We start from the raw sequence: 18,785 nt of genomic DNA on the forward strand, positions 1-18,785 counted from the left end.
ATTTTGTTTTCACAAAATCAAAACAAGTCACCCAGCACAGGAGTTCTCTCCAGGGATTCCTCTGCCCCACTGGCGAAAAATTATCTGAATTGAAAGCCACAGGTTTCCAACACCCGCAGCACTGATAGGTTAGCAGTAGGCTGGTTGGTGTTGTGAAAGAGGCATGTACCAATTTAAGAAGGCTATGGTTGAAGTAAAAACTGTAATGTTCATTTTCTAGGGGATTCCAGCATGAGAGGTGGAAATATTAAAAAGTATGCACATCTATAAAACACTCAATAGTGGTGAAGCATGATTTACAATCAAGGATTTCACATTTTTAATCAGTGTTGTAAATGCACATCACATGTACCCTTAAAAGTTTTTAAACGTCTTACCAGAGGAAAACCGCTTCTTCATTAATGAAAGTCTATAGCCACTGCCAACAAGCTCCAAGTCTACACCTGAAAGGGTGCCTCCATCACTAACAAATTGGACTGCAACTGTTGTTGGTCTGCTGGGTCCCTCCGATAGATCAAACTTTGCCCTGAGAGATCCAGAACCTAAAAAACAAAGGCACGAATACAAGGTCAGATATTACAAGCAGGCATGGTCTATAAAACCTTAGAGTAATAATGTGAAGAAGGACAACTTACTTACAAGTGTAGGTTCTCCACAGTGTAACCTTTTTCCAAAAATCAATATATATTAGCTATGGACACAGAACCATTTATCACAGTAAGATCTGAAATGCAAGTCACTTTCACAGATGGGGAGACAAAAACATGACTTAACTCTCAGTAATGTTCTTTCGTATGCATGTTCCTCACACAGATTCTCATCTGTGATAATCCTATACACAGCTCAGCTATTCGTCAGTATATATTGAGACTCTGCACCCCATGAACTCAGTTACACCCTTTTCCCCTACCATTCTGACACTGAGGCACTGCAGAACCGATGTGTATGAGCTATCTGGCAAGAGGGGCAGGTCGGGAGGACCATGAGGAATTTGTGGGACGAACATCCATCAGAAAGAACATTACAGAGAGATAAGTCATTTTTTTGTCTAATTGATTTCTTCCTCCCACAGATTTATCATCTATGAAAGACTCCCAAAGCAGTACATAAATCTGGAGGATGGAGGAGTAAGGACACTACCAAGTCCAGAAAACTCGGGAGGATCAAATGGGTACTCTGGCGTGAAAGGGAATTCAAGCAGTAATTTTAGCAAACGTGTGCAGAGACGCCAACGTTTTTGTGTCCAGGACAGGACTCCGGCCCCCTACAAGGCAGAGGTGGCAGCCACTGCTGTGGTAAAATGGGTACTGCGAGCCTCCGACACACCCATCCTAGCCAGATTGTAGCATTCTGAGATGCAACGTATGATCCATTGAGAAAGGGTCTGTTTGATAACAGTCCTGTCAGCTCGGGCAACCGCTTAACCAATCTTGTTATTCCTTGTCCAAGAGACCTAGACGTGAGGGCCCGCACTGGATCCAGCTGATGGAAATGCTCCTCTGCTTTGGCGGGATGAGCTGGAGAAAGGAAGACGGGTAGAAGGATCTGTTGAGAGAGATGGATATCAGAGACCACCGTAGGAAGGAAGGAGGGTCTAACTCTCAATGTTGCATTTTCCTTGGAGAAAACCAAGTAGGGAGGATTAACAGAGTCTGGAGCTCATCACTCTAGCTGAAGTGATGTTAACCAGGAAAATCACCACAAGGGTGAGCCGTTGTAAAGGACAAGAACGCCCATTAAAAATGTAAACACCAAATTTAAATCCCACGCCGGAACAAAGTGGAATGAGGGAAACATATTGCAAGGACCCCTCAGACATTGAATGACTGTGGGGATCATCTTGAATGCTGAAATGGGCGCAAGATAACCCTTCACTATACCAATCTGTAGGCCAGTCCAGGCTAAAGACAGAAGAAAATCCAGCATAGAAGAGGTGGAGCTAGTAAAAGAGTCCAGATCCTGCTCCCGGCACCTAGCCCAAAACATTAGTTAGCTGCAGGCATAAATGGATTTGGTGGCAGGTCTTCTAGCAGACAGGAGGACATCCTACGACAAATCTCACTCCTTATACCGCAGCTTTTGTTTAGCAGCCATGCATGAAGGTTCAGACTGAGGAGGTTCAGGTACAGGATCCTCCCCTTCCATTGGAAGGTAGGGCCGTTCTCTACGGTACACGCCAGGGAGGGCAGATGGCCATGTCCAACAACTCCGGTCACCACGTGCTCCAGGCCCAGTACGGAGCAATCAAGATCATCCTGGACCTGAACAGACACAGTGTCCTGAGAACCACCAAATGACAGGAATGGGGAGGAACACAGAGTAGGACGAAGTTCCATTCAAATATCAAGCCATCCCCCAGAGCTCCCTCACAAAGAAATTCCATGGAGCAGAACCACTTGCATATCCTGTTCACACTAGAAGCAAAGAGGTCAACCTGGGGAGAACCCTCTAAAACTTCCTGGCAGGGCTCCCAGTCACGGGAGGAAGTTGATGACTGTCTGGTCAGTACACCCGCTAGTATGTTCTCCTTGCCGGCCAGATGTGGTGCGGTCATAGATGCACTGTTCTGCAGAGCCCAGAACCACAATGGCATTGTTTCTCTGCACAGAGGCAAGGAGCCCATACCACCCCTCCCGTTGAGGTGATTCATGACCACAGTATTCTCCGTCAGGACAATACTACCGTCTTGCCCTCCACAGAGGGGAGGAAAGTGACCCGTTCCGATGCATGAGGCCATTAGACTCAGCAGGCGCAGAAAAGAAGAGGCTGTAACTGTTGTCCGTGGTTGGAAAACCTGGACCATCTTGATGATGTTCACCACTCTGACCTCAGGTGAGGAACCCTGACCCAGTTGAGTGTCCAAGACTGTACCAATAAATCAGAGGAACTGGGTCAGCGAAACCGGAGACATCTTGAAGTTTAGGGAGAAGCCCAAGCTGTGCAATATGCTACCCATCTACATCTGGTGAGCGGGCTCGTAAGAGCCAGTAGTCTAGGTAAGAAAAGAAATGAATGCCTTCCCTCCTGAGGCAAGCTGCCATTACTGCAAGCAGCTTGGGGAACACCCTGGGTGCCGAAGAAAGACCGAAAGAGAGGACCAGGGCCTGGAGGATGTGGGCAAGAGTGACCATCTTTAACTTGTCTTTTTGCAAGTACAAGTTCAGAAGCTGCAGATGCAGGATGAGTCTCAGACCTTTGTCATTCTTTGGCACCAGAATTATGTTGAGTACCAACTTCTCCCTCGTTCTGAGCAGGGTACGATCTTTATAGGCCCTTCAGAAGCTGACAATCTCCTCCAGTCGTAGATGCTCTGGAGGAAAAGGTTGGTGGCATAGGGGTGGTAGGCAAGGCGAGAGGCAAAAGGCAGGCACTATATCTGCTGTATCACCTGTAAGGCCCAGGCATCTGTGTTGGTATTTTTCCATTCCTCGCCAAACAGGGATATTATAACTCCCGAATGGGACAGATGGAGGAAGTCCACTTCAAAGAGGCTTCACGCTGGAGGCTGCAGAGATGTGATGAATCTGATGGAGTCATTACTGAATCCCCTCCTTTGACCCCCATAAGAGTGGCAAGGGGGCGGCAGCTGCTAGCTGGTCCTGACCCTGGTGGCGGCTATATGAGGGAGGTTCACATGGATAAAGAAAATGACCGGGGGGAGGGGATGACTCCATTGGGTGAGGCAAATTATTTTCCACTTCCCTCTGATGAAGATCCTCTAATACCCAAGTCTTTAATGGCCTGTTGTCACTAAATGGTTCCCTTCCATAGTAACCGTCAGAAAACCTTTTCTCTGAATCCCTTTAGTCAAGCTCCTATCTACGGCTCAGCCATTTACAATTCAGGAATAGCATCTTCTTGTTTTGATGTGACATTTTGTCAAACTAAAGAACATCATCCAAGAAGCCCAATATGGACTTAAATTCCCATAAAACCATAAGTACTGAGACGAGGAAGAAGAGGAAGGAGTCTATGCAGATCAGGAGAAGCCTGAAGCCTAACGTACAGCTAGTTGTTCAACTCGGCCTCAGGGGTGCAGCATGTTTTATTTTTTTTAAACTTTTATTTTTGTTGGCAGAGACAAATGACACACACACACATCAGAGCAGCCAAGATATGACAATCTGGACAGTCAACAACAGAAAGGAACAGTGGCATATATGAGTAGTACGAAATAGTCACATAAAGAGTGCAGCAACACAGGGCAACCGGTGCCGAGGCACAGAGCAATATTGATCACAGTGAGTCGTCTACTGAGGAGTGGGAATCAAGGCCATTAAGGTAAGTGTGAAAGGCAGTCCAGATGTTTTTAGGCCGGGACCGGGCCGGGAGGGTACCAATGTATTCCTCTTCGCAGTTCCGAGACCAAGTCAATAAGTTCAACCATTTCTGGAAGGTAGGGGGGGCAGTGCACTTCCAATTCTGCAAAACACACTTTTTGGCAATTATACAACATACGTTTAAGAATTTGGCCGTCCCTCTGGCTCCCACATCCCCCCCATACCCCAAATAGTACCCCAAGCGGGTCAGGCTCAATAGCAGTATCACACATTTCTGACAGAGTTTTCAGGATCTTCATCCCAAAATGGGGTTAGTCTCGGGCAGTCCCAGAACATGTGAAAATGGCCCGCATCCTCCGCACCACAGCGAGGACAGAGCCGTGGGTCGGAACGGACAAACCCGGAGAGTCTGCCCGGGGTGTAGTACAGCCTGTTCAGCAGTTTATACTGGATAGTGCGATATTGAAAATTCAGAGAGACCTTATTAGTGTGGGAGCACATCTTCCCCCATAGTTGGTCTGAGTTCTACACCCAGTTCGGAAGCCCAGTCGTCCCGCACCCTAGAGGGCTGTGGTCTGGCAGTCATGAGAAGGAGTTTGCATAATGACACCACCCCGCGGGCCCCACCCGAGTTGGCAATGTAGGAAGTCACAGGGGAGTCAGGGGGTTCCTTGGGAAACTGCGGCCACGCGTCATGGAATGCAGCGCAGAGCCTATAGTATTGTAGCAGTTCCATTGGTGATCCCGAGTGGCCCGGTTTCCAAGTCTGTGGTGTTATGAATAGCCCGTCCAGGTAGAAGTCAGTTAGGGCCAGGTATCCTAAGGTCTGCCAGTGTCGTGCCAGGGCTATGTCGTTTGTGGGCTCCAACCCGGGGAACTGCCAGGCGGGGAGCCACTTGTAGTATGGGTGTTCCTCAATGCCTACAGCAAACATCCGCCTCCAGGCCAATAAGGTGGTTTGGACCGGGTCTATGGGTGAGTCTGGCTCATATCGTCGATGTAAAATTAAGGACATTATATTGGTGCCAGAGGCAGCAAGGGTCTCTAGGTTGACATGCGGGCGAAGGGGTCGGGGGGGGTCCGGGTACCAGTAGGTGGCAAATTGAGCCTGTGCTGCGATCCAGTACTGCATCAAGTCGGGGGCTGTGAACCCGCCCCTTTCGTAGGGAAGAGTCATGGCAATCCATTTTTTCCGTACGGCACCAGAATGCCACAGGAACTGCGCGCACAGTTTGTGTAAATCTGCAAAGTACTTCTTGCCGGGCCATATGGGAACGTACGTAAATGTGTATAGCAGTTTGGGGAGCAATATCATTTTAACCAGTGATAGTCTCCCCGCCAGTGACAACGGGAGAGAGCGCCAGCGTGCTATCTTGGTCTCTGCTAGTTTTGCCACGGCCAGGTAATTATTGGCTAGGAGAGTGTCTTTGGACAGAGACACCCGAATACCCAGATATCTAATCCCGTTAGGGGACCAACGGAGCGGGTATTCCGTGGCAGTTTGGACCGTGGAGCCTGTAAGGGGGAAGAGTTCGGATTTAGTATAATTGATGGTGAAGCCAGAGTATGTACCAATACGAGTGATGTCACGCAGAATAGGGTCAAGGTGGACATCCGGGTCTCTGACAAACAGCAGTACGTCATCTGCATAGAGTGAGATAATTTCAGGGGCACCCTGTAGTCGTATCCCTTTGCGAGAGTGGCGCTCCCTGACAAAGTCCGCCATAGGCTCGATGGCCAGGGCGAACAGGATCGGGGAGAACGGGCATCCCTGGCGGGTTCCACTGAAGAGAGGAAACAAGGCGGACGTTTGAGAATTGATATGGACCCTGGACGAAACCCGACTGGTCGTCATGCACCATATATGGTAAAACAGGCAGAAAGCGATTTGCGATCACCTTGGCAAAAATGTTGTGTCCAAGTTCATGAGTGAAAGGGGCCGGTACGATCCAGAGTCTAGGCTTACTAGGCTTGAGGAGGACCGTGATAACAGCCACGGTAATGTCGGAGGAAGGGATCCCACCTGGAGTGACTCATTCCACACCCCGAGCAATTCAGGGGCCAATATAGCCACATGCTCCTGATAGAACTCTGCCGTTAGCCCATCATTTTCCGACCCTTGGTGTAATTGCTTAGGCCCCGCACATTCCAGGACATAATCATTACGAGCATTTTAATGGTCTAAATAGTATACACTTAAGCAAAGAGCCCATGGAGTGCATTTCCTGCATATGTAGTGTTTGCGGCCGTGACCAACGACGTGTGCCAAAACCTCTGCCCGGCGCCTTTCCCTTTGGGAGACCCGAGATAGCCTCCACTATTTCGTCCAGTGTAATGGGGGAATCTAATTGGTCTCTCGTTGCTGGGGAGACGATAGTTGTGGGGATCTGTTCCAGGAGCTCCCGCATCTGAGAGTCCCCATGTTGGGGGGGCTGAGAGTATAGTTCAGAATAGAAGCTTGTGAAGACCTCAAGGATATGCTGATCAGACCACTGCATCGTCCCCTGGCTGTCCTTATCACATGTAATTTGGGATTGGCCCTCGCTAAAGCGGCCAGTGTCTTGCTGGGTCCGTCACCCTCGCCATATTTCCGTGCGGCCTGTGGGCGGCTGAAATACTGGACTTCCCTATTAGCCTGCTCATTAAAGGTTTTAAGCTCCTCACTGATCTGGGAGAGGATGCCAGGGTCTTTGGAGGCCGGGTCCCGTAGTTTAGTTTCAGTGCAAGACAGGGCGGCCCTAATGGTTTTGAGGATTCCCGATTCCCTAGAGATGGACGCTCCCCTGATAAAGGCCTTAAAGGCATCCCAGCCGACCCCCCGGGTGGTAGACTGCGGCAAATTATGCTCAAAGTAGGACTGAATATCAGCAAGGATGTCTGCCCTGAACACAATGTCCTGCAGAGCGGCCGATTTGAATCGCCATGTGTTGATGGTGGGGGCCGGTATTCCCAGGTCTAGGGATATCAAAATAGGGGAGTGGTCAGACAGTGTGCGTGCAAGTATGCGTGTTTCCACAATTCTGCCCAGCATAGGGCCGGACATTAGGAACAGATCATCCTGGAGGAACTGTCATACACTGATGAGTAGTAAGTGAACTCCCGCTTTTGAGGATGTAATGCCCTCCATGCATCATGGATGTCAAGTATCGTGCAGTGGGTCAGAAGTCTGCGCGCTGCGCCAGGCAGAGGCAGAGGTCTGGAGGCCGTGCCAGACCTATCCATCATGGTATCAAGAATGAAGTTCATGTCCCCTCCCCAGATGATCTGCACCCCCACGTACCCCAGCAATATGGATACGACCTGATCAACAAATTTGGGGGAATCAACATTAGGGCCATAGGTGTTCACTAACAGATAGTCTCTATTGGCAATGGCACAATGCAACACAGTGTACCTCCCCTCTGGGTCTATGTAGCTCTTGTGGAGGGCAAACTTAAGTGACTTATCGATCAATGTCAACACTCCTCTGGCACGAGTGGAATATGAGGTGAAATATCTGTATGGCCCCCAAGTTGGTGCTATACTTTTAGCCAGTGGGCCCGTGGAGTGTGTCTCCTGCAGGAGCAATATTTTGCAGCCGTGTCGACTGGCATATGCCATCATTTTCCGACCCTTGGTGTAATTGCTTAGGCCCCGCACATTCCAGGACATAATCGTTACGAGCATTTTAATGGTCTAAATAGTATACACTTAAGCAAAGAGCCCATGTAGTGCATTTCCTGCATATGTAGTGTTTGCGGCCGTGACCAACGACGTGTGCCAAAACCTCTGGAGCCCTGACACCGCCACTCAATCCCCGAGTGTTCCTGGACATCACAGTTACCAGCATCACAGAAGTCTAGTGCACATCCGACCACCGTTGTTGTAGCCCAAATGTGAAATCAAGCCCCGTCCAATGCGGGTGCCCCAATGTGACACGGTCTGCCAATCCGACTCTGCCTTTTAATATAACATTTCCCCAATCCCCAACAGTACCACCCCCCACCCTCACTGCCCACCCCCAACTTGCAGTGGAGATCCCCCACCTCCCAATGCAGGTGTCACCAATTAGACCGACTCTCCCCAAACAGTGGAGGTCGGAGGGCGAAGTCCAAAAGGGATACGCCTCTTCCAGTGCCCAACAGGGGCCAAACAGCAGTGACAACCAACAGAACATGAACGTTGCAATTGCAGCGAGGTGCGCTGTTGCCGTGTGGGCGGCTCTTAGAGTAACATGTAGGACAGCAAGGGCTGTCAGAGACTAGTTCTGCGGTAGACAGACCTTATGTCAGGCCCCCATAACTAGCTGGCCGTTGCGGGTGAGACGAAGCTGAAGAGATGTCTAGGGCTCATGGCAAGTTCGACGCCCCATGCAAGAAGATCAGTGTCAAACACACCCGGGTCGGGTCTCCATCCGTCCGGACGCTGAGGGAGCCCGGTTCGCTGAATTTGCAGTACACTGTTGCCATGGACACATTCCGACTCTCAGGTTTACTGAGCAGGTAAATTTACGCCAGGCAGTGCTCCACTGGGTTAACCATCGTTGGCGAGGCCCCTTGCCGGATTGGGAAGTGGCAAGTGTGCCTCAATGAATTTCACTGCTTCATCCGGAACAGTGAAGTATAACTTGCCGTTGTGCGTAATTTTGAGGCGAGCTGGGAACAGGATGGCGTACGGAACATTGCGTTCTCTAAGGAGCTTCTTGACTCCAGTGAACTGGCGCCTCTCCTGCTGCACCGCAATCGAAAAGTCTGGAAAAATCCTAACAGTGTGTGATTCAAGGCGCAAGTCTCCCTTCTCCCATGACAGACGGAGGATGAGGTCCCTGTCCCGATAATTGAGAATCCTGGCTATAATGGGCCTAGGGATGTCGCCCGGCTTGGGCCGCGGTGACAGCGCTCGATGAGCACGCTCGACCGTGAAATATGGTGACAGAGCCAGGTTTCCCAGCAGGTACTTGAGTAAGGCTTCTGGAGCATCCTCCATGCGCCCTTTAAGGGCATTCTCAGGTACCCCTATAATTCGTAGGTTATTTCTGCGAGAGCGCGATTCAAGGTAATCACACTTTGCTCTCATATTCTTCATGTCGCGTGACAAGGAGGCGACCGTGTTCTGCAGTACATGTATCTCGTCCTCATTTGCAGATATCCGATTTTCCGCGTCGGTAATTCTGGTCCCGGCCTGATCCACCCGCGTTTTTAAAGAGGCGACATTAGCGTTGATGTCATCCAACTTCTCGTGGAAAGATGCAAAATTTTTGGCCATCGATTCCATGAGTGCAGTCAGGTCAGGGGGCGCAGCGGTGGGATGATGGTCAGCTTCCCGCTCCACCTGTATGGATGAGTCGTGGCCCCCTCATCCCTCGGGACAGCTTTGGTGAATCTATCCATGGTTCCCCCCTTGGAGGTGCCCCTGGACTTGTTTGGCATTGCTGTTTCAGCCCCCGGCGCGGCGAAGACCAGAGATGTAGTCACAGACGGAAAGCACGTGGCCAAAGGATAAAGGGGGCAGGGGGTTGGGGGCAAAGGGTGCTATTCCAACAACAGCGAGGGAGGCCGGGGGAGGATGGCCAGAGCCGGGGTAATAATGTGAGGCTTCCCCCGGGTCCAGAAGGAGGCAGGCGCCAGTCAGTAAGGGCCGACAGTTGCAGTGGTTGGGTTGCAGGAGGGCATCCCCGGTGCGGGCGAGAGGCGAGGGCCCGACCAGCCAAGCCACACTCAACCAGGGGCCCAGTCACAAAAAAGCAGGTGTAAAGCAGGGACTAGTCGCCCAGTGTTCACAGGGGCCACCAGTCTGTAGGCGGTGGGCAGCAGGAAGGTGTAAGATGCGGCCTGTGTCCATGTGGTGGGGTATGCAGGCGTGTCCGGTGCCTTCAGAGGGAGTCTTATCACAGCCCGCACTCCAGGGCGCTCGGGCCGGGCACCACAGCCCAGATCAGCCGTGCAGGTGAGCCCCGCGGGGCCCGGGAAGCAGCAGGACAGCGGGGCAGGCGGAAGCAGTGAGGCGCCGTGGGCCGACCAGGATGGGCTCCCCCCCCACCACACCTCACCTGGACAGTACGGCTCCCCGGGCCCGTCCCGGATCCACAGGACCGCAACAGCAGAACAGCCGCACGGCCGCGGCCCGGCCACCACACGTGGATCGGCTGTAGGGGGGCTCCCTCTCCGGATGCAGGATGCAGGATGGAGGACGGGGCGCGCTCTGGCGTCGGCCCCAACAGAGAGCTGCTCGCGCCGCGGCACAGGTACAATGCCCCGATCGGGGCGTCACCAGCCCGGCAGGGCTCCAGATGGGAGAGGCGGAGCACACGGGGATCGCTCCCCGCCCCCCGCCGCCACACAATGCTCCGGGCCACGAAGAGTAGGGGATGGGGGCCGGGCAGACACCGCGGCCCCAACGAGCCAGTAGGCCACTGCAGGAGGGGGTCCGCCAACAGGCTTCCAAGGATCGAATTGAGCCAGAATCTCGCAGGCTGCAGCCTGACACCAAGGGGCAGCAACCCAGCTACAGTAGGAGTGCACACTTCGCCAATAAACGCAGATTGAGACTGATGTAAGCCGGGCCCACACGGAGCTCGAGAGTTAAGCAGCCTTCTTTGGCTGCTCCACAGAGCCAGCCCCGGTGCAGAATATTTTAAAGTGGTAGAAGCAATGGAAGACAGGAGAATCATCATTGCACAGCAGACAGCAGAAAGGAAGAGGATGACCAAAGCCTGGTGGTGGCTCAAGAACGCGAGGCTCATCCACCGGCATGGTGAGAGAGGCACAGCAGGCACACCTGTGGGACCGTGGAAGAACAGAGAGCCGCAGCAAAGCTCCTGGAGGTGCAGTCTTGTCACAAGGCAGCATTCTCCGGTCCAGGCCACAGAAGGATGCCGGGGAGTGTTTGTGGAACTGCAGGAACCGCTGGGGAAATGTCTGCATCGAGTGGGAAGCCAAACCAGTGAAGAGGTGTTGTTGCACAGGCATGCCAAGAGTCGGGGTTGCTGTGAATGACTGGTGAGTCTGCCCAAGGTTGTAGGGGACCCTGTGGAATACCGTAGTGCGCGGGAACAGTGTTTGAATGTCACGAGGTTGTGAATGGGGACAATATACCAAAGTGGTTGAAAGCAGATAAAGTCCAATCCCATTTCAAATACCCGACAAACAGAATATTTTAATGCTGGCAAACAAAGTGCAACAAGGAACCATAAGCAAGTATAGGTGCATGAGATGCCAACCTGGGGGAAAACTGAAGCAAGTGTTACCATAGGCAAATGTGGCAAGCACCTCAGGAAAGGAATTGTGCTACTGTGATGAACGAACAGTGAAATAAAAGAAGTCCTGGCAAGCAGAATTACCAGGCACCTTAAGTTGTATAAAGTCTGGACATTGTGCGAAGATACCTGGCAGGGAGTCTACCAGGGGATCTGAGCAGCTCACAAGAGAAGTGCTGGCAAGTAGAAATACCAGGCACCTGGAGTTACATAAGAAATGTGTACAAAGCTTACAGTGGAGTATATCAGGCTGTCTGAAAAGCCCATAGAAGGATTCCTGGCAAGGTACTATACTAGGCAATCTGCAAATGTTACCAAAAGACCTAAAGAAAAACTGACATGGAAATTAGTGCTTGATCAAGGTAAAGAGATATTGGGCCTCCTTACACGGATGGCGCTAGGGGATTACCGTCACCAGTAAGGGCACCGGTGTCGGTAATCCCTTAGCGCCATACTACGAGGTCCCTCAGCGGGTCCTGTCCTTAACGTGTGGCCAGACCACACGTTAAGGAAGGGACCCGCTGAGGGACTACAGGGCAAATAACGGTACCGCTTATAGCGGTATCGTTATTTGCTCCTTCCCCATTCCCATTGAGCCCTTGTAGGCTCAAATGGGAATGGGGAAGGGCCTTGGTGAATGGGGAATTAGCGCCCGCCAACCTTGGAATGGGGCGGTAATTCCCCATTTCACCAAGGCGGACTTGGTAAAATACCGGCGGCAACCATGGCGCGTATAGCGCCATGGTTACCGCCGTCTGTGTAATGAGGCCCATTGTCTTGAAATCCATTGTTTGACCAAGTTAAAGGAAGACAGTTAAGGAACTCATTATTTGAACAAGAACATTGTGAGTCCAGTCTAAAGACACAAAAAGAACTATTGTATGAATTAACACTTTTGCCTTCCTACCTAAAAGTCCAGGTGAAGGAACCACCCTCTAGATCCAAGGATCTTTTGCTTGGAAGTAAATTTTGTTGGATGTATGCTTACATTTCTTTATTCTTTATTATGAACATGTTTTGCTAATATCCAGTTGACGACATTTCCTTGCACCCTTTGTTGCTTTGTTTCTAGTGTGAGGTCAGCTTCCTTAGGTTTAGTTCTGAGGCAGGGAAATTCCTCTAGAGAATACGGCAAGAGGTGTTTCTCCAACCCATTTTTGTTTAATAAAATTTCTGATTTTGAGACTAACACAACCTTGTGTCCGCCACTCATTTCTGACTCCTCTAGGAGGGCAGAGTGGAAGTGGAAACATCTCCTCTACGTTCGCTTAGGCCCTACCCCTGTAGGGCAGATGCTGCTCTTGCGCTCCCAATGGTGCTTGGCCTCTACTTCTCTTGGCATTAGGGGCAAGGGGCGAAAACCCCTTCCCCCGCCCGCCAGGTTCATAGGTCTATGTTGCATTGCCAGCACCAGTGAATTAGTGCTCCGATGCCTCAGCCATAAATGACCATAAGCCAAAGAACTTGGACAGAGGGTAAGAGGTGTTTACACACTGGAGACCTGCACCACAAACCTCTCGGGGGAAACATGGGCCAAAAGAAACATGGGGTCAGAAAGTGCCGGCCTGTGCTTCTTGGCTAGGTCACAGTCCACTGTTAGAACTGAAGCCTGTTAGGCCCATAATTCCACCACTGGCCCCTCTACTGCCTGATTAAAAAGCAATAAAGTCCCTTTTTCCAGCTTTGCCATCAGGTGCTGAAAAGTGGCCTGTGGTTTGTCGGAGGAGGCAGCAGGAATCATGTTTACCTGTGGTTAGGTGTCTATGCCACTTGCCTACTGCAAGTCAGCCGCCAAGTCCACCCAGTCACCCTGTTCTCTGTAAAACTCCTCTGGGAAGTCTCTCACTTCCCTGGGGTGGAAGTGCTCCAGCCTAAAAGAGACTGCATCCCCTTCCTCATAAACATAATCTAAATGGGACATATGTGTCCTTCTGGGGAGCGAGAGGAACTCTTTTCGCAACTCTGGCGTCACTGGCGCTGCTGGCCAGGAACCTGAAATCAGGGGACCAACGTCTGGAACGGTGTGCCCTTTTTTCGTCACAATATTGTCTCATCTCACTGCAGAGTCCCTGCCGGCTGGATCCATTGGCTTGGCCAAACCGGTCAGTCCTGAGGCCGAAGCTGAGGAACCGTGGCGAAGATGTCTAGCATCTTCATACTGAATGCCTACCATTTCTCTGGGGTAGAGGACTGGGTGGGAAAAGGCGCCTGAGGGGCCTCTTCCTCTCAGCCATCCTTGGAGTTGTGGCTCCTCTTCTTCGAAGATGAAGAATGATGCCACAAAGAACCACCTGTGGATCTCGATTTCTTGCAGTGTGTCGTCTTCTTTCTCTCCTTTCGGACAGTGGAGCATTCCTCTGTGCCGCGATCCGTACCCAGCGACCTCAACCAGGTATGCTTATCACCTTTTTCCTTTTGGAGGATGGTGAAAAGTTTCATTTCACGATCTTCAATTTCCTTCGGGTGCATCGATTGGCACACCGAGCACTCCTGCGTGTCATGGCCTTTACCAAGGTAGAAAAGGCATCCATTTGCAAAGTGCAGTTGTCTAAGTGGAGTTGCTGTTGCCCGCAATCTTTGCTGTTGGTGGAAAAAACTGTTGGACTTTGTCACTTCTCGCGGATTCGCAGATAGAAGCGGTACGAATTGAGCCCCCATTAACAAACTATATAGCCAGTGATAGCTAATAGCCACATTTCTTCTTACATCTCATGTATTCTTTCTTTTCCGTTTTGTTTCTAACAGTGTTTGGCCCGACCTCCACTCCCAGAACCCATTGTTAGTCTGCACGCACACGCATTTGCAAAGTGCAGTTTTCTAAGTGGAGTGGCTGTCTGGCTGTCTAGCTGGAGAGTAGGAGTTGGAGGCCCTTTTTTTTGTCATAACATTGCAAAACAGTATCTAAAATTCATACGGTCTAACCAGCATTACGTCTGTAAATGTATACTCTTTAAAATCATGCATGCCCGTGCCTTTGCCGCTTGTGGTGACGGAGGCTTTAATTATAACTACTTCGCAGGCTAGAAAAACATTATTAACTTCTGCTTTAAAGTCCCGCAATTTACAAAAATCTCAAAAGTCAGTATTGCTTTCAGCGGACATTCGTTCATTCTGTGTCCCGGATTTAAAAACGAAAACGAAAGACTCACCCGGAAACAGGCTACCAAACGATCATAGACAAAATAGTCAGTGAGACTAGTAATTTTCCCGCATTACCCAAGGGAGGAGAGATGACTATAGCTTCGGTACTGAATGAACCCAAAAATGTTTTTCATGCCATTCCTCCTTCATGCAAACTAACTGACGCAACCTTGGAAACCGTGTGTATTACACAGGATTTACCGACAAGTCAAATGCAGTCCTTAAATATCCGCATACATTCAAAATTGTTGCCACTTCCATTGAAGGTTCCGATTATTTGCTCAGTGCAAGTGCAACATAAATTACGTGAAGCGCATGAGGTCCTAACAATAGCAGGGGAGATAGATGATGATGCGCTTGACTTCATGAACACTACTAATAATACATGCCCCGACTCTCAAGATATTTTGTACATTTGTTCGAATACTGGCGACCTAATGCAGTTGCACGAAGAAAAAGACTTGGGCATCCGGACTAGTATCGCGGTGGCCCTCTGCGAGCGGGGTACGTGTATTTCGGGGGAACGCGGGAATTTTCACACGCGATTGGCCCTGTGTGAGCGGGGTACGTGTATTTCGGGGGTGCGCGGGAAGTTTCACACGCGATTGGCCCTCAGCAAGCGGGGTACGTGTATTTCGGGGGTGCGCGGGAAGTTTCACACGCGATTGGCTCTGTGCGAGCGGGGTACATGTATTTCGGGGGTGCGCGGGAAGTTTCACACGCGATTGGCTCTGTGCTAGCGGGGTATGTGGATTTCGGGGGTGCCCCAACGAATTGGCAGTGTGTGTCCTCCCAGGTGTGCCCTCTCCCCCATCCCCTGGGCCTGCAGTCAGACCCCAACACAGGGGTACACACTGCACCCGTGGCCATGTCCCACAGGGAGCCCATCCACCCTGCTGAAGCCCCCCAGCCAACCCACATGTCACCATGCACAAGTGAGCACTGACTTATGTCCCCCAGCACCCCCATCCACCCAGCATTGAGGGGCACCTGCCAGCAGGCCGACTCATGTCCCCCAGGACCCCATCCACCCAGCATTGAGGGTCACCTGCCAGCAAGCCCCGACTCATGTCCCCCAGCACCCCCATCCACCCAGCATTGAGGGGCACCTGCCAGCAGGCCCTGACTCATGTCCCCCAGGACCCCATCCACCCAGCATTGAGGGGCACCTGCCAGCAGGCCCTGACTCATGCCCCCCAGCACCCCCATCACCCAGCATTGAGGGGCACCTGCCAGCAGGCCCCGACTCATGTCCCCCAGCACCCCATCCACCCAGCATTGAGGGGCACCTGCAGGCAGGCCCTGACTCATATCCCCCTGCAACACGAAAGGAAGCTGCACAATCATGGCCCTCATGTGCACCACAATTCCACAGCACGCCACCCCACTCTTGACATGCAATGATTTCACCAATCCACCACACACCGACATGCCTATGTCACGACACAAATCAAAAGTCAACCATGTACATCAACACATGTCGGTCACACACACACACTGTTTGCCATAGATTGTGCAAAACCACAATTTGACATGCATGAACCCAATGAGCGAATCCCACACATGGAATTAAAATATCAAAATGTATTATTAGCAAAATCTATGTAATGAAATGAAAGTTAAAAAAAAAATACAAAAATGAAATGAAATGCATGTCCAAAAATATGAAAAATGAAATGTAGATGCAATCCAAATAAATCCAGAAGAAAAATGGTCCAAAATCATTGTCCACCAAAACAAATCCAAAGGAAACGTAAAAATGAAAATACATTGCCCCATGGTGAAATTCAAAAAAAATGCACACATAAATCCAAAGTCCAACTATGTACAATCAATTTTGAAAGGGTCCATGAGCCCAATGAAAGAAATGAAACCTATCTAAAAAACTACCTAAAAAAAGAACTATATACAAAAGCGTGGGGCATAGTCCAATCACCCCAAAAGAAATGAAAACGAAAAGGAAACCTAACACTAAATACTATTTACAATGCCGGCAGGCTAGTCCGACGGCTCACTTTCCGATGTCCCGGGCCAGGACATCATCGAACTCCTGGTCAATGTCCTGGAGGCGGTCCTCTTCCATGGCCCACAGGGTTCGCAGGGACGATGCTATGTTGGACTCCAACTCCCTGCAAATAGCCTCGAGGCACTCGGCCCGCCTCAGTGCCCTCCGCCCTGACCATTGTGAGCCGTGCCTCTTCTGCCCGCCGACGCTCCGCATCTATACGCCGGCCCAACCGCTGCCACACGGAAGACACACCCATTCCAGGGTCCTCCTGCCCTCTGGCCGATGCCTGCCCCTCTGATGTCGATGGCCACGAGCCATCATTGCTCCCACCTAGAGCCTGCTGCTGTCCATGTGCACTGTCTGATGATGCCTGCATATCCTCCATCTGCTGGTCTCCAGTTGTTGTGGTGTCCACCCCTGCTAGACCGCCGACTCCCGACTGTGGCAGGGATGGGATCTCCACCAAGCTGGCTGTGTTGGTCAGGCCAGGTCCACAGGGGGCCCTGGTGGAATCTGGGCCGGAAGACGGCAGGGAGAACGATTGGCGCATAGTCTCCACAGAGGAGGAGAGGTCCGCCAGAGGGCGCGACACATGTAGGAACCCACTGACCAGGGCCCCTCCCAACAGTGCCACGTCGCAACGCTGCTCTTCGTGATGGCATGCGTGCTTCCCCCAGGAAGCACGCACGTCATCACAAATGTCACGTGTGCGCAACGCGACACCAATCAGGACGGAGCCCATATGGTCATGGGACCCCTCATCCACAGGTAGTGGAGAGGCAGATGACGTGGGCCTCCCACCTACCTGCGGACGGGCCTGGGACAGGGCATCCCTGCTGGTGCATGGTGGTGCAGTCACAGGGCCAAGGACAGCGACATGCACAGACCCCCCCGTGGTGACCTGTGCTGCCCCCTGGTCCTGGACTGCACCACTTGCACCAGTGGTACTACCCCCACCAGGCTCCATGTGCGGCTCAGTAGCGGGCTCCTCCTCCTCTGTGGAGACCACCAACCTAGATGTCTTGGCACCGTCTTCTGCCATTGCAAGCCCCTGTGCGGCTCACACGGCCCTTCTGCTACAGCCGTAGTGGCAGACGCTGCATCAGTCCCCTCACTCCCGGATGATGGCAATTCCTGGGAGGGTGGCTGGGCCTTGCGTCGCCGCCCGGTGGAGGCATCCCCGCCGCTTGGCTCCACAGTGCCGTCTTCGCCCTCTTCTTCACTCGATGCTGCGTAGAAGGAGACATAGAACACAAGCATCAGGGTACAGTACAATATTCTCCTAGACAGGACGCAATAACACATGAGTGGCACTATCAAATGTCACTTCCATCCTGTCCCTCCACAACACATGGGTGAATGCACGCAACACACGTGCAGAAACAGGCACGGCGCCTGCAATCCACATCAGCATCCATGTACAAGGGCCTCTTTTAACCACAATGTTGCCTTCAAACTCACATGCATCATGGCTCATACTGATCCCATGTACACACATCACCGGAGGGTCATGCATCATGGCTTGTACACCACAGACACAGTGGATACAACGGTGACCGCACTGCATCCATGGCGTTTCAAAGTCACACACACACTTCTCAGACACACACATACATGTGCACCATACATGTACATGAGAGCAGCACCCATCCCTCACCCCCCTCCATGTCCAAGAACAGAGACTGCATGCATTCATGTGTGCATTCCACATACAGCTCCCCATGTTGCACTGGAACACATGCACCATCCATGTGGTTCACACATTACTGGTCTCACATGCATGACCATGATGTCTCTGTACACACACATCCATACATGGCCTATGTTACACATACAGGCAATTATCAGACTACCAATACACTGCAACATGCCCTGTCTCACAGCAATGCTTGGCCACTTACCGCTCAACTCCAGATGGGTCTGCCTCTGAAGGATCTGGGCGTGGAGCGCTGGGCCTACATGTTCCAGGACCCTCATCTGGATGTTGCTCAAGCTGACCCGGCACCCCTCTGCATCCTCTGCGCAGGGCCTGGTAGAGGGTCCTGGACCTGAAGTCCTCCCAGCGCTTCCGGACGTGCTTGATGTTGCGGGTTGCCACCCCCTCCGCGTTGATGGCAACCAC

General features: G+C 51.5%; 1 protein-coding gene across 2 annotated transcripts in view; it reads right to left on the reverse strand.

Moving 5' to 3' along the window:
- Positions 1 to 18,785, reverse strand: part of FCHO2 (FCH and mu domain containing endocytic adaptor 2) — a 1,284,287-nt gene that overhangs the window by 25,434 nt on the left and 1,240,068 nt on the right. For both annotated transcript variants that reach the window (XM_069627506.1, XM_069627507.1), the window contains exon 24: positions 378 to 542. In XM_069627506.1, the coding sequence (XP_069483607.1) occupies positions 378 to 542 (165 nt within the window). The remainder of the gene's footprint in view (positions 1 to 377; positions 543 to 18,785) is intronic.

This window comes from Ambystoma mexicanum, chromosome 6p (assembly GCF_040938575.1).
Source record: "Ambystoma mexicanum isolate Mex_15411 chromosome 6p, UKY_AmexF1_1, whole genome shotgun sequence".
Classification (NCBI taxonomy): Eukaryota; Metazoa; Chordata; class Amphibia; order Caudata; family Ambystomatidae; genus Ambystoma; species Ambystoma mexicanum.